The sequence below is a fragment of the Lutjanus erythropterus genome, chromosome 17, assembly GCF_056507025.1.
Source record: "Lutjanus erythropterus isolate fLutEry1 chromosome 17, fLutEry1.hap2, whole genome shotgun sequence".
In the NCBI taxonomy this organism is placed as follows: domain Eukaryota; kingdom Metazoa; phylum Chordata; class Actinopteri; order Lutjaniformes; family Lutjanidae; genus Lutjanus; species Lutjanus erythropterus.
The window spans coordinates 15727868-15741971 of record NC_139333.1 but is presented as its reverse complement, the minus strand read 5'-3'; the positions used below and the strand labels follow the sequence as shown (position 1 = coordinate 15741971).

At 40.2% G+C, this 14104-nt stretch overlaps 1 protein-coding gene across 1 annotated transcript in view; it reads left to right on the top strand.

Annotated features, from left to right (window-relative positions):
• Positions 1–7364: 7364 nt before the first annotated feature.
• svild (supervillin d) overlaps positions 7365–14104 on the top strand; it is a 39436-nt gene continuing 32696 nt past the window's right edge. Inside the window, exons 1-2 of the mRNA XM_084741470.1 lie at positions 7365–7881; positions 13811–13845. Of these exons, the coding sequence (XP_084597596.1) occupies positions 7505–7881; positions 13811–13845 (412 nt within the window). The 5' untranslated portion in view covers positions 7365–7504. The remainder of the gene's footprint in view (positions 7882–13810; positions 13846–14104) is intronic.

Below are 14104 nucleotides of genomic sequence, written 5' to 3'. Positions count from 1 at the left end.
TGCTTGCATGATTGCAGCCTTATTGGAGAGCCAGTGGGTATTTCTGTCAGCCTGTTTTTGTGTTTTATTTAGTTGCGTGTCCGTGTGCACTGCACTGTGTGTGTTTCTGTGTGAATTTGCTTGTTTGCTTTCCCATACGTCACATTTAATGGCTCCTTTGAATGCAGCAGACAGAAAGCCGGAAGACTCGGACAAAGAACTACCCTGTAAAAAAAAAAAAAAAAAAAAGGAAAAAGAGGAAAACACAGATGCTTCTCTGTGTTAAACCTCATAGTCTTATTGAGTTTGAGTAACATATGCCTAGGACTCGAAATTAACTTTTTTCCTCAGTGTCCCACAACTGTCCCAGTTGTCACTTGTCCCAGACTTAACAACTGGTGCAGGTGTCATGATATGTATCCCGTGATGACACATAAATGTTAATTTAATTTGTGATAAATTTCTCTGATTGTTCAGGAATTGTCCATGACACTGAACCTTTGTGTCCCTGGTGATCTTTTAATTGTCCCTGGGATAACAAGACATCCTTAATTTTGAGCTCTTTTTGTCATCGTTGACAAATATTTCGAGGAAGCAGCAAACTTTCTTTGCCTGGTGAAAATGGTAGCTTTGCCTCGAGCAGACCAGTACAGTTTTTACAGTGTCAGTTACTCAGACAAAGCACAGTGCAGGCATGAGTACTCAGGGGGTTGTTATGTCAACTGTCTTTCGGGTGACTGGCTGCAGTCAGCAGGACTTCTGGTAAAAGGGATTCGAGGGAGTTTGTGTCTGTGTGAGAAACTGGGAGGGAGAGGGAGGGATGGATTAGGCTCAGGCCCTGTTTTTGCCCCATCCTCCTCCTCCTCTTCCTCTTCTGCAGCAGATCTTATCCTACCTCCACCCCCGTACCACCAGACTGGGGCCCCTTGGCACCCTGGAGACACATGCCCCACAAAGCCATCACATCCACCCCCACAAAAAGCCCATTCTCTCCTCAGCCCTTTCCATCTTCTTTCCTCTTTCCTCCTGCTCTTTTGACCTCTCTTCATTCTCCTGCTGTATCCACTCTTCTTCTCCTCTTTTGATCCTTCCGCTCTTTTTTTGTATCCTCATTCGCCCTTTTTCCTCCTTCCTCTGCTTTCTTTCCCCTGTCGCTTCATCCCTTTTTCCTACTTTCCTTGCAGCTCAAAGCCAGGGGAGAGTTGAGTCATGTGAATTGAGGGCTTTTACCATGTTGGACCAACACACCCCTCCTGTCAGAATAATCCTTTGAAGCTCTCTATTAGTGGAGGCACATTTCAACACGATGAAGTGTTGCAAGCCTCTATAATTGCAATTAAAAACTTCATTCTGCCAGCAGTTGCAGGCAGGGTACTTAAACTGCCTTAAGTGCTGAAAGATTGCTTTTTAATGAGAAACACATTGGCCACTCAGTATGTGGTTGATTGTTGTGTGAGGGAGGCTTAAAAAAGTGTGACACACCCTGGACCCGCCCCCTGCCACAGATGTTTTCTGATGCATTTGTTTGGTAGAATAGATCGGCTTGAAGCCAGTGATAAATGTACAGTATGTGGAAGATGGAGTTATTGGATTAGGGACTGGTGACCCGTCCTCAGGCCTATCTGCATTCAATGGTTGGTCACATGACCTGGTTACAATCATACACACCCATGCACACTAACATGCAACACAATGTGTATGGGTCAACTCACAGGACACATGCCTTTATACGAATCCTGGCAATATTTTATTTAGTAACAGCAGTCCGGTATGGGACTTTTTCTGGATGTATATTTAACAGAATAAAGGTAAGATTTTATTTTCCTTTTACTTGGGACGCACAGTATTATTGGCACATTTTGTGGTATTGGCAGACAAAGAATTAAAACACTGGTATCAGCTAAAATGCCAATATTTCGGCATTTTTTGGCAATATGTTTATTCCAGAAGATAATGTAAATATGTACATATAACAATATCAGAAAATGGCCAAAATAAGTTGTTTGTTGTGGCTTTCTTTACACGGCAGCATTGGTACTTAGAGATCCACATTACGTGACCAAACCTTAAAGCAAGGAAAGTACACTTTTCTAAAACCTTGATTGCCTCTGCATGGAAGATACTTCCGTCTTTTGTTTAGCGTCTTAATGGTCACTAAGCTGAAGAGCTTTTCTTAAAAATGGACCGCCTGCCTACTGTCCTTGCTTTCTATGCGCTGGCACCTGATTTTCTCAGTGGAGCGAAGTTTCCACTCTCCACCCTCTTCCCTCAGGAAGAATGTGTGTCAGGAGCTGGCCGTGTCTTTAACTGCCTCCTGTGTTTTTGTACGACAAAGGAAAGTTGATGTCTTAAAGTCTGTCTGATGCTTGCGGTAACTTTATGTGGATTCCTGAAGGTTTACAGTGGCAAAGTGTTGTCATAATACAAAGCACTGGTGCTGAACAGATACTGTGTCTGTGTAGTGTGAAGACAACTTTACAGAGACTTTAAATCTAATAACTGTCAAAATGCAGGCAGTTTCAGGTGTAAATCTCTGTGGTGTTAAGTAAGAGTCAGGTTAAGATAAGAAAAGGTAAAATAATGGGGCAATTCCAGTAGAACTGAACTGAAACAATATTTAAAAATTGGACACAATTGTATAATAGTTTTTGTCCGTTTTTGGTTGATAGCTTGGACTTGAATCAATTAAGTGACCAGGTTATAGCTCTGCTTATGCAAGCTTTACTTTGGGCATTACTCACTTGAATAGAAAGCCTCTGAATATTAAACAGTTGAGATCCCCTGCTTTTCCCATGCAAATCCAGTAGGGTTATGAGTAGGGTGTAGCCTGCATTCCTGTGCTGTCCTCCTGTGTGGACATGTGAATTCTGAAAAATACACAAAGTATTGGGCTACAGGTCAGCTTTTGCCTTACAGGCAGCTCTCTGTCTTGCTCTTGTCTAGGAATGAATCAGTGAGTTAATGTGTATGTGCTCCCTATGGATGTGTGTGACAGGTATTCTCTTCCCATAAGAAACCTGTTTCTCATTGCTTCATCCACGAAGATTATGACATCAGTGGGCTGTGAGTAACAATGACATAATAACATTTTCTTCAGGTACTTTGGTTGACTCAGCTTTGCTGAAATATTATACTAAAGCAGAACATCAGGCAGTTAAACGCTGAAAAGGACACCATTGATACTACTAAAACTACAGCAAGTACTTCCAACCAGTGCGAGTTGTAACCAATTGGGTACATAGAAAAATAGTAATGCTCACTTTAAAAAAATGGAAATTATCTTTTGATTAGGACAAAAAAAATCTACATATTTTATCTGCTATAATACCTTAATTCAAAGTGCTGCAAATTGAGAGTATTTGAAAACTGGTTAGTAAAGTGGTTTGGGGGGAGAGAACAGTACAGTAAGGCACACCCCTAGTGTGGATAAATGGGTCCACAAATTTATCTGATTTGCTGTGGAGGTTTTTTCTGACAAAGGTTTGGAACCACTGAACTATACAGTTCATGATTGTATAGTTCAGAAGAAGAAGGGCGAAAGAGCTCTTCACACATTTCAAATTGTCTTTGAACTGTCTTGGCTGTTGCAACTTCTGCATTTGTGGTATCTTGCATTTGTTGTAGGTCTAGAACAGCTATTATGCAATCTCTAGTAACTGCTTATAATCACTGGAGGTCTTGGCAGAGATGTAAATATTTAAAATCAGCACCATAATGGAGCACTTATAAGAGGAAGTGATGACACTAAATCTGATACTGTTTTGAGTGCAAAGGGGATGTCTGGCTGTTGAACCCATTCAACGTTTTCTCATTGCCCTCACCCGTCCCGTCTCTCAAGAGAGTTTTGGACGTTTGCCAGGCTTATGAGTAACATTTCCTGATTAATCAAGCATTTATAAAGGAGGATATGGGGCAGGGTCAGGAAATGACACACTTGGCCTTTGTTGGGACAGTTCTTCCTCTCTTGGTTAGTAACTCCCAGTGGACAAGAAAAGGTCGAAGAACACTCTTGTGACTGGAAACAGAGGATTCTGTTTGTTTACATGCCCTAGAGGAGCAGAAATAATATTGCCTGTATGAATTAGCAGGTAGGACTGGTATAGCTGCATACTGAGCATGACAGATGGACTGACGTCAGTAAAACAAGAACCATGCATGTGCTGCAGTATTTTTACATCCTGCCAATCATCAAACCTCCCAAGTGATGTGACACTGAGTCCCTTTAAGATAATCAAACCAAACAAACTCACTTATCCATGTCAATCGAATGCAAGGAGTTGTGGATATGTTTTTTCCTCCTTAAAAACCACCTCCATTGTCATGTAGTGAATCAGTACTAACATATTAGATCCTGTTCAGAGCCCTCTAATGTGTTTTGGTCCTGCTCCACTTATCTGTATTTCTGAAGAAATAACCATAAATAGGTAAAGACACGTTTGGGGTGTTTTGCTAGTATAAAACACCTACCAAAACAAATAGTCTTTGGTGAGTTCACATTTGCTGATAGAGGTGATGATTTTTGTAGTATGACTCACAAACTGTGTGTTCAGTCCCCCTTGTTGCTTAAAATAACACAGGCAGCTTCCAAACAAAGCAGCCTCGATGTTCCTGGTCTCCATGGACGAGCTTTAGCGTACTGTTTAGCACTCCTTTTATAGGTAGTGCCCTAGGTGAATTATGTAAGTGTGTGCATAGTCCTGAAATCAACATCCAAACTCAGGATCTTTTTGCCTTCATAAGGCAATTTACAGGCTGTGGCGTGACCTCCAGTTTAAACCCCAAAACAAGGCATGTTATGTTAGTTTTTGATTAGTAAAAATGTTGTTTGCCTAAGACAGGTCAGGGAGCATCATAGTTTACTGCTGCCACAGTATTTTTACAAGTTTATTTCAAGGAGTTCACAACCGAAACAAATCTTATCCTGAAACGTTTTAACACTAGAGCAGAAATGAAGTAAAACTCCAATAATATTTTTTCCTCATGGAGCTGTGGAGCTCTTGAAGGCTCGAGGCTGGGAAAAAGTGGATTTACCACTACCAGTTGATTGCGCCTGCATATTTATTAGGTCATTTCATTTCCATATTATGCAGTGAATTCCATTTAAAAAGCTTTAGCCTCATCTGATCTTGGTTGCAGTCCTAGAATATGGTCCAGTTTATGTTCTAGCTAAATTTAATTGGTTATGGAATCAGAGGCCTGCACTGGCCCAGTTTTGTAAACCCATACCTGCAAACCTTAGTAGTCTGTACTCACACCTTTCAAGTCAAATCCTGTAATTTTTTAAATATGTATCCCACAACCTTAGCCATGATTAAACACACATACACAGGCACTCACTTGTGTTCTTGCAAAAGTATCTGTCAAGTAATGCAGCATCTGTGCTCCTGCAGCTTTCAGTGCGGTTCTTGTGCAACAGTGTCACTAGCTTGCAGCTATAAAAAGCAAATGTCTGTCTTGGCCTTCAACAATGTACATATTGCCCACAGTTTGGTATTTTCCACTGACTTTTTGTCTTTATGTCATCCATTTTGATGTACTAACTAGCATTAGCTTACATCACTGTCAGGTCAGTAATGTCATATTATTTAGCCAAATGTGAGGTCAAAGGTTGAGTCATAGGCTTTCATACTTAAAAAATCCTCTTGGCTGGTTAGGCTTGATATTATTAGTTTAATTAGTGCATTTTCACATTAGGTACAGTTGCCTGTACCGCCAAACTCACGACCAATTTTTTAAAGTCAACCTGCAATGTTCCTGACCTGATACTGGACTCTGCTATGGAAATTTGCTGCTGGACAATGGGAATTTTTTTCTTCAAAGTCTGGAGCATACAGTACATTTCCCAGAGAGTAGGTGTCTTAGACATCTCCAGACTAATAACATGGAGCAGAAAACATGTAATGGTCCAGCAATGCTACAGTTTATGTTCAAACTAAATTTAAATTCACACAAAGGATATACTGTTTAGCTGAGCACTGTTATGTTAGGTGTAGGAGGTATAGGAAAGGTCAAGGTGACTGACACACACATACATATCCCCCTGACATGTCCACTGATTTCCTGTGTAATATTTCAAAGCCATATTTTTTGTAAGGGGAACCCAGAGTCCTGATTCTGGGTTGGTTTTATAGCCCAGCAGGTGGTCATGGTCAGAGGGGGTGCACTTGAGATTTGTTCAAGCTTGTCATCATCACAGAAAAAGGCACTTGGAGTCAGCTCATTTATTCCACCTTATGACCAGACTCACCTCTCTTTTCCCTCATGCCTTGACACGTTGACACTTTCTCTCTTTCTTCTTGATGCTCTTATTACTAACATTGTCCAGACTCAGCAGTATGCACATTTATATTGTTCCCATACCTCTGTTCCTGGCCATAAATGTGAGAACCAGTGTGCTGAATTAACTCATGCCCTATGATTTGAGGGATACCAGAGGGCTACTTTAAACTGCTGCCCCTCTCTAATATAAATATACCTGCTTTTATTCTTCTCTTTCTCTTCTCCTTGGCTGTCCTCGGGACAGAAGCCCCAAAGCATCGTTAGCATACTTGTGCCTTGAGAAATGTCTGTGGAAAAGCCCTTGTGTGTGGAGTGGAGCAATCAGAAACTGTGCACACGTAATTTTTATTGCTGTTGTCAGCTGGCGCTGCATTTAAGTGAGTGCAGTTTTCAAACCTCTGCATCCAAGCCATGTGCGGTTTGCTGCTCTGTGAACGCTTAATGGAACAAAATGAGCTCAACCCAGCCTCCTAATTTTTTACCTCCTGAATTTAACTCATTCTGTCTTGAGAAGTCACATGTTATTAAATGGTGCATTTTTTTCATTGCGGTGGATGTTGAAAGGAGATGTTAAACAGATAATCCAGCCTGTCCTAGCATCCAGTGCTTGAGAGGCTGTAGCTGGACGTCTATGGCACATGTAGACAGACAAACACAGTAACACTTAGGTGCCATTTAGAGTTTCTAATGTATTTTATTTGTAGTAAAGAATCATTATGAGGTGGGAAAAGTCCAAGAAGTGATTAGCCTTGACTCAAATCCTCAACTTTGAAGAGCTTATTTGATGTGTGATTCTCACTTTCTCCTCCCTCTTTCCAACTGGCTCCAAGTGAGTCGATGGAATAGAGGTTATATGAGAGTCTCGCTGCGGTGGTCGGCAGTCTTTGTGCAGAGCTGGCTGACATCATTCTCACAGGGGGGTGGGGTGGGGGGGTGTTAGCCGGGGCAGAGCAGGGCTTGGCTTGGAGATCTACAGCTGAGCCAGTTTCCTATGAAAGCCGGAGAAATGCATGTCTTGGTTTTACACAGTTTTAAAGTGCCTGTCATCTGAAATTGTACTCTACAATCATGACACGCTAATGATGTCTTCCTTTCTTGTTTGCAGCACTGGGATGATTTTGATGGAGTGAGACATTGCTGTCAAGGGAGATCTACAAGGAAGTTGATATCTGGGTTAGGACATTTGAAGTAGCAACTTGGAATCTTCTCACCTGCAAACGAACCCTGAACTGAATTGAACTGCAAAATGGATGGAGTAGACACCCTGCAGAGCTCGGCACCAGAGACCAAGGCTGAGCGAATTGCTCGCTACAAGGCAGAAAGAAGGAGGGAGCTTGCTGAGCGCTATGGCAACACAGATGAATTTACCTCCAAATATGTCCGCAGGGACAGGAAAATTGGCGACTCATCCGAAACTGTGTCCTCAGACACCAAGGAGAAGGAAAAATATGAGGATAATGGATCAGAGCAGAGCTATACCAGGAGGGGCCTCAGGAATAAAGTGGCAGAGCCTGATAATGAGCCTGTCCCCAAAAGAGAGGTTACCACTGCCCTCAAAGCAGAAACAGTTTTATCCTGTAAATCAGAAGCTATCTCCTCCATGAAGATGTCTGCTCGCTCCAGGTGAGTTTATTCACATTGTCACAGGTCAAAGACACACTTTCACACTTTCTGTTGTCCGTTGGTTTTTGCAACACCAGTCACAGTGCTGTGACAGACACTTGGCCAGAGACATGAAACCCAAAGCAAGCCAGGCATAGGGACTCATCATCATCCGCATCCATATGCGTATCTAACACCTTGTGTTCATTTTGTCTGTACTTGTGCACGTTTTTTGAAGCTGACAGACAAAGCAGAGCACTACCACTAGTAGTTATGGGGGTAGCTAGCTAGATATATATGACCACAGGACACGAAGAAGTTTTAAAAATCTGTAAATATTGGAAATAACTTTTGTCATCAGTTAGTGAAGAGAATTCTCTGTCTACACGTCATGATGTATTTAATGGCAACACAGACCACCGCCGTCTACAACGCTGCCTCTTTCTCAAGCAATTAATTTTTACAACCTCATCCAGCATTGCTTCATAGCCAGTCAGTCTACACACACCTGACTCACAAATAAATCTGCTTAAAGTTGGAGCATAATATCCAGATCAATGCTAACAGCAACTGAATTGAGTACATTGCGTCCTCTCTAAGGTATCCCTTGACTTAGAGAAGATTTGCAGTTTAGCTAGTAAAGATGGCTGTTGTAAAAGGGCCTCCTAGCTCCTAATGAGTGACAAGTCGGCACATTAGAGAATGCTTAGTGCTATCTTCTGTTTGAAGTAAACACGGCTGCTAACATTTCCAAAATTGGCCATGTGTGGAAAGCAGAGGACTGTCTCATTTATTTTGCCCTGGTATGTTTTGCACCGATGACATGCAAGCTGTTTGTTTTGGTTCACTTTGCAGTGATATGGGAGAACTCACATGTTTAACACATCTGAGAAGTAACAAACAGAAAGAGTCAGAGTGACTTGGAGGGGTTTTCTCATTGGCTGCCAGGAATATTCTTCTGAGCATTGTAATAAAGCTGAGAATTCTGCTGTGTGCACATAGCCAGACATGTTCATTCTTGAAAAACTGCCTAAGGGAGAGAAGATGGAGAGAGAAAAACTGAGATGGACAGGGTGTTGAGATAATGTCAGAGACGTGAGCTTATTAGGGAACGATAGAGGCTGTACTGGGCTCTGCCAAGTTTTCATGCCCTGTGCTTAATGAAGCAAGACATCCAGAGATGGTTGTGATTGATGGCTTGCTGGATATTATGGACCAATTATTTTATAAGATTGGGAGAGACTGTGACATATCATGTGTTGTAATAGACTTGCAAAAGAAATAGAGTACGTGTAGCATGGCATGTTTCAGCAAATCTCAACTATCAAATGTTGTCAATGACAATTTCTTATGGCAAAGCTTTCATTTGGAAGGATTTTTTTAGTTTGAAAATCTTTTTAAAGCACCATTTTTTGGAAATTCAAGTAAAGTTGTTTTTTTTCCCACATTATGTAATGTGAAAACAACTTGTCTTACTGTGGCGGCTTCCCAGAGCAGAAAGAATATTTGACAAAATACAGAGTAAAGTCACACAAAGTTATGGTCTACATTTTTTAATTACAGAGAGCATGAAAGCGGGTGGACGTCTTGATGTGTTTGTCTCACATGCCTGTCGTGTTACCTACTAATCTTGACAGTTTTGTTATGACGTTTCTTACATGTCACAGTCCAGCTGTGCAGTCTTGTATGCATGCATGCTTACACAACATATATACATAGACAGATGCAGTTATACTGGCTATTGTTATAAGCCAAAAACTTGTCAGCAGCTTGTTATTGATGTACAGTATTTGTATATTATGCTTTGCCTTTCAGTTCTAGGGGATAATTGGAGTTGTGTGTGTTTTGTTTAATAAATTTAAACTCACGTGAAAATGTGGAGGGTTGTCTTGTGCTTGTGTATGCCCTGTTTGTCTTTGACACATACGCACCCTTCACAGGCAACATGTCTGTGTGTGTCTATTACAGGAATAGCATCAAGGAAACTGGAACTCAGCTGTTTCAGTGATAATGAAAACTGTCTGTCAACATGTTTATCTGTGACAGACAAGAACCCGTCCCTTGTAGAGTTAAAGTTGAAGGGTGACATTCCAAAACACAGTTTTGACACTTAACAATTAACTGTTACTTAAAGCTACAACAAGGAACTTTCATATTTTGTTGACTTTGGAGGCCCCTGTGGGCGAAAGAGGTAGTGTTTCCACCACACTAACCACAAAATAAAAAATAAGTCTATCTATTACTTTTACTTGGCAAATGTAACTCTGCCAGAGAAAATGTAAAGGCAGGATCCTCCGGACTGCATGCTGTAAATTATTTAATTGGATTTCAAGGAGAATCTCACCTGGTGGCAGGCATTAAGAATAACTTGATAGAAATAGGTGGTCTTATTTGTTTATGTAGGTCATGTTGAGGCATCAGTATAAAACTGAGACTGTTTCATAACCAGTTAAAAACTCCTAACTGCCTAACGCCACTTAAAATCCATCCATAGTAATTGAGGAAAATACAAATTCTACACTTTCCCCTTGCATGTAAATGTAATCTTTACCTGAAGAAGCAACATGTAGCAATTAGTACAGCACTTAAAATTGTGACTTGGAGCTGTAGACTGTATATGAAATAGGTTGAAATCCTATTTCATATACGATCTGTGCTTGAAGCAAGTTGTTTCCCCCTGCTCGCTCCGCCCCAGACTCAGGAAAGCTTAGACAGGCTGGAACACTACACATTTTCTGATTTATTACAGCAAGCAAGTATATCACAGATTTCTCCATTAATCTTATTTCACAGAGAACAGTAGTGTTAGCATCAGGCTTCTTGATTTGGTATTTAATGTTACAAACATTAGAGCAATGTTTGTACAGAAATTTGATTCTTTATCTAGAACATGCTTTGCATTATCACTTGACACCATCATATGATAGTATGATGTACGACAGTAAGACAACCTGAGTTGGGAAGATTTATAGTTAACTGCACATAACAATGTACATGAAACTGTTTTACATCAATGCATGTTACATATGCAATACAAAAATGCAGTTAATTTGAAAGGAAATCCAAGATATTTTGTACCCCTGAGTATGAATGGTATAATGTAGTATTTTTGGTTTCATGTTGTGTGTTATTAAGCATGTTTAGCAAACAGCAGTAATTGTGCTCTCTGCATGTTGGCATGTTAACCAGTTGTAATGGTTCAGCCATGTAAACAATAATTAGCCCAAAATCCTATTCAGTCCTGTGTATAACCCAGAGTTCGTGTGAAGAACTGAGTTTCCCAACAGTTAAGCGCACAAATTAGAGACATTCAAATTAAATCTTTTAACTATGCCACAGCCATGATTATATCCCTTCTGTACTCGCACTTCATCCGCTGTCTCACTTGATGCTTTGTGTGTGTGACATAACTTCATAGAGCATGACTGAGGAAGTTCACTGGAAGTGTTTGATTAATGACTCTCCTGCCTTCATTTGAATGTATGTTTAACTTGTCTCTCTTCAACTTCCCCCATTACTTGGTCTGTATTGCCATTGTTCTTCTCATCTTCACCCTGTACTGCACTCCACTCTTCGTCTCAGGTTAGTTTTTATGGCAGTGTATGACCAAAACATGCAGCCCCTCTGCTTGAGCAGGGAGTCAAAAAGTGTGGGTGTGTTAAATGAAGTGTTACTGAGCACTGTGGTTGGAGAAGGTGTCAGAGTAGAGCATGAGAACCAGGTGGCATCAGTCACTGAGATCACCAAGCTTTGTAAACAGACTTGCTAGTAGCCCAATGACTGTAATGCTTTTAAACTTCCAAGTGTTTATTACACAGCCATAGAGCGCTGAGTATTACATTACTTTAATTATTGTGACACCTACATCAATTTGTGATCTTCCGTCTCCAACTTCAACACCATAATCACACACCATAAATAACTTGGCCTTGCATTTTAAGATTTCTCTCAAATCTTTACTGAGGCATGTCAGCCCCAAACTGTCAAATACTTTCCATGGTAGCCAAACCCAAGCCTCAAATTACTCATAATAATATACTGCTGTAAAAATCACTTTTCTACAAAGTTTTGGGACTCGAACATGACACCAATCCAAGGAAAAGTCAGACGATACTGAGTCAGATCCAATACTGAAATATATTTTAGTTGTTTTTTTTTCTCACATAATACGGCTGCACTGTCTACTGTGATAACTGTCCACTAAGGGGGTCAGTATACTTCATCAGAAGTGCTTGTTGCATGGTAGTTTCAGACACTCTGTCCCCGCCAAGACCTTTCTGACATCAGAAGTAGAATAAGTATAAACACATTTGCCTTCCAGTGTCATACAGACTACTTTTATGAGTGCCAGTCCTCAGCCTACAGTATGCCTATGTCCATTAAAGTTATTAAAAGCAATTGTTTGATGTCTTTCGTGTATGAATAACTAACTCTGAATAACTCCTGTATTATTTTGTAGGGATGTCATGACACCAAAAACTCAAGATACAATAATGCCATGATAAAAAGTCTACAATATTTATTGAAAATTTATAAAAAGAAAGAAAAACTATGACTTGAAACAATGTCCCTTATTAATACAATAATAAATCTGATGTGTACAGCACTTTTGTTCATATTATTTTTTTCCTGTTAATTTAAAATGCCTCTGCTTTCTTCTTTAATAAAATTAAATAGAAGTAGTCAGCCATGACCTAAGCATGTGCAAAATTTTGGCATGGATTGTCTTTGGTAATGAATGTTTGAATTATGTTTGTACAATTGCAAAACAAAAACAATGCAACACTCAGTAGTAGTCCTTTATACAATAAAATAAAATGATTAACCATATAATATTGAGGTAGATATTGTCAAAGTCCACAGTACATTATTGAGACATTTTTTATTATAATATTCAGTGTATTGTTATATCCCCAGCATTTTGTATAATAGGAGGTTTGGTTCAGAGTATTGCAATAATATATTTTGTGATACTGAATTGACGATCAAAATTCATGTTGTGCTATTGTGGTACATGCAAAGATTTGTGGCAGTGATTCATTTTATGCTGTTTTTAATCCCAAATTACTGGATAGCAGTGTTGTTTTTTATTCTCTCAGCGCTGATTGCAAAAAAAATAAAAACTCAGATTTTATATGTGGTGCTGTGTTCTCTGTATGATGAGTTTTCTGAAAATTTGATTAAAGAATAGCAATATATCACTTTGTTTATTGTGTTGTTGTCATAACCCCTGTATTGTGATATATTTTGTATCACCAGATTCTTGCCAATACACAGCCCTAGTTCAACTGCATTACTCACATTATGTCATATGGTTTATTGAAAGTGCTTGCCACTGTTCGTTTATTTTGTGCACACCACAGCTTACCTGTGGGGTTGCAGCTTTAGTGGAGAACAGTGCAGTGTAAACGGAAATGGATCTTACTTTATTTAGCCAATAAAAATGCTTGCATTGAATCCTAAACCTGCAGATTGGTTTGGGGCCATCTCCCCTTCTCCAGTCACCTCTGACCCTCCCCAGATGTCCACCACGATTCTCTATTGTGTTTAAAGCGGTCGTCTCCCCTCCTCCTGTTACATCATCGCTGCTACCCCACAGGCAGCTGCTGTCCCCATCCATATTTAACGCCCATTACTTAGAGATGAATGGCCATCTTCAGATGCTGCACAGGAATCGCTGTTATATCATTGCTAACATGGGACTGGCATGAGTGAATTTTGTAGCATATCATAGGAGGCACAGCAAATGGCTTTCTGCAGCAGATGTCAGCTTGGTTTATATTGCATCATTTTTTAATGTGGCTAGAGTGTACATTTTTTGATTGAAGTTGTGTAAGTAATATTCTCATTCTTCTGTCTAGTTTGTGAGCCTCAATTGTAACAGACACGTAATTTCTGTCATCACTTCAGTGTGTTAGAGAGTGACCTCATTTGTCTCTGTCTCTCCTAGGCTGCTGGAAACTGATGACACAGAGGAGCCAAAGGGTAAGATGAACTCTCCACTTTCACTGCACTCAGATCCTCTATTGTTCTACAGACCGCCGTATCCCTGAACTCATTCAAGCATTCTTTATTACACAGTGTTAAAGGAATACTGAGCTCATTGCTGATGTCAGATCACCTACCAGGTTTATAGATGTTGGCTGTTTAATACTCTGCCACTGAGGAGGAGTGAAAGAAAACAGATCTACCGATGTCTTTGGCTCTGTTTTGTTCGCCAGATAATTTAAAATGAATGTTTTGC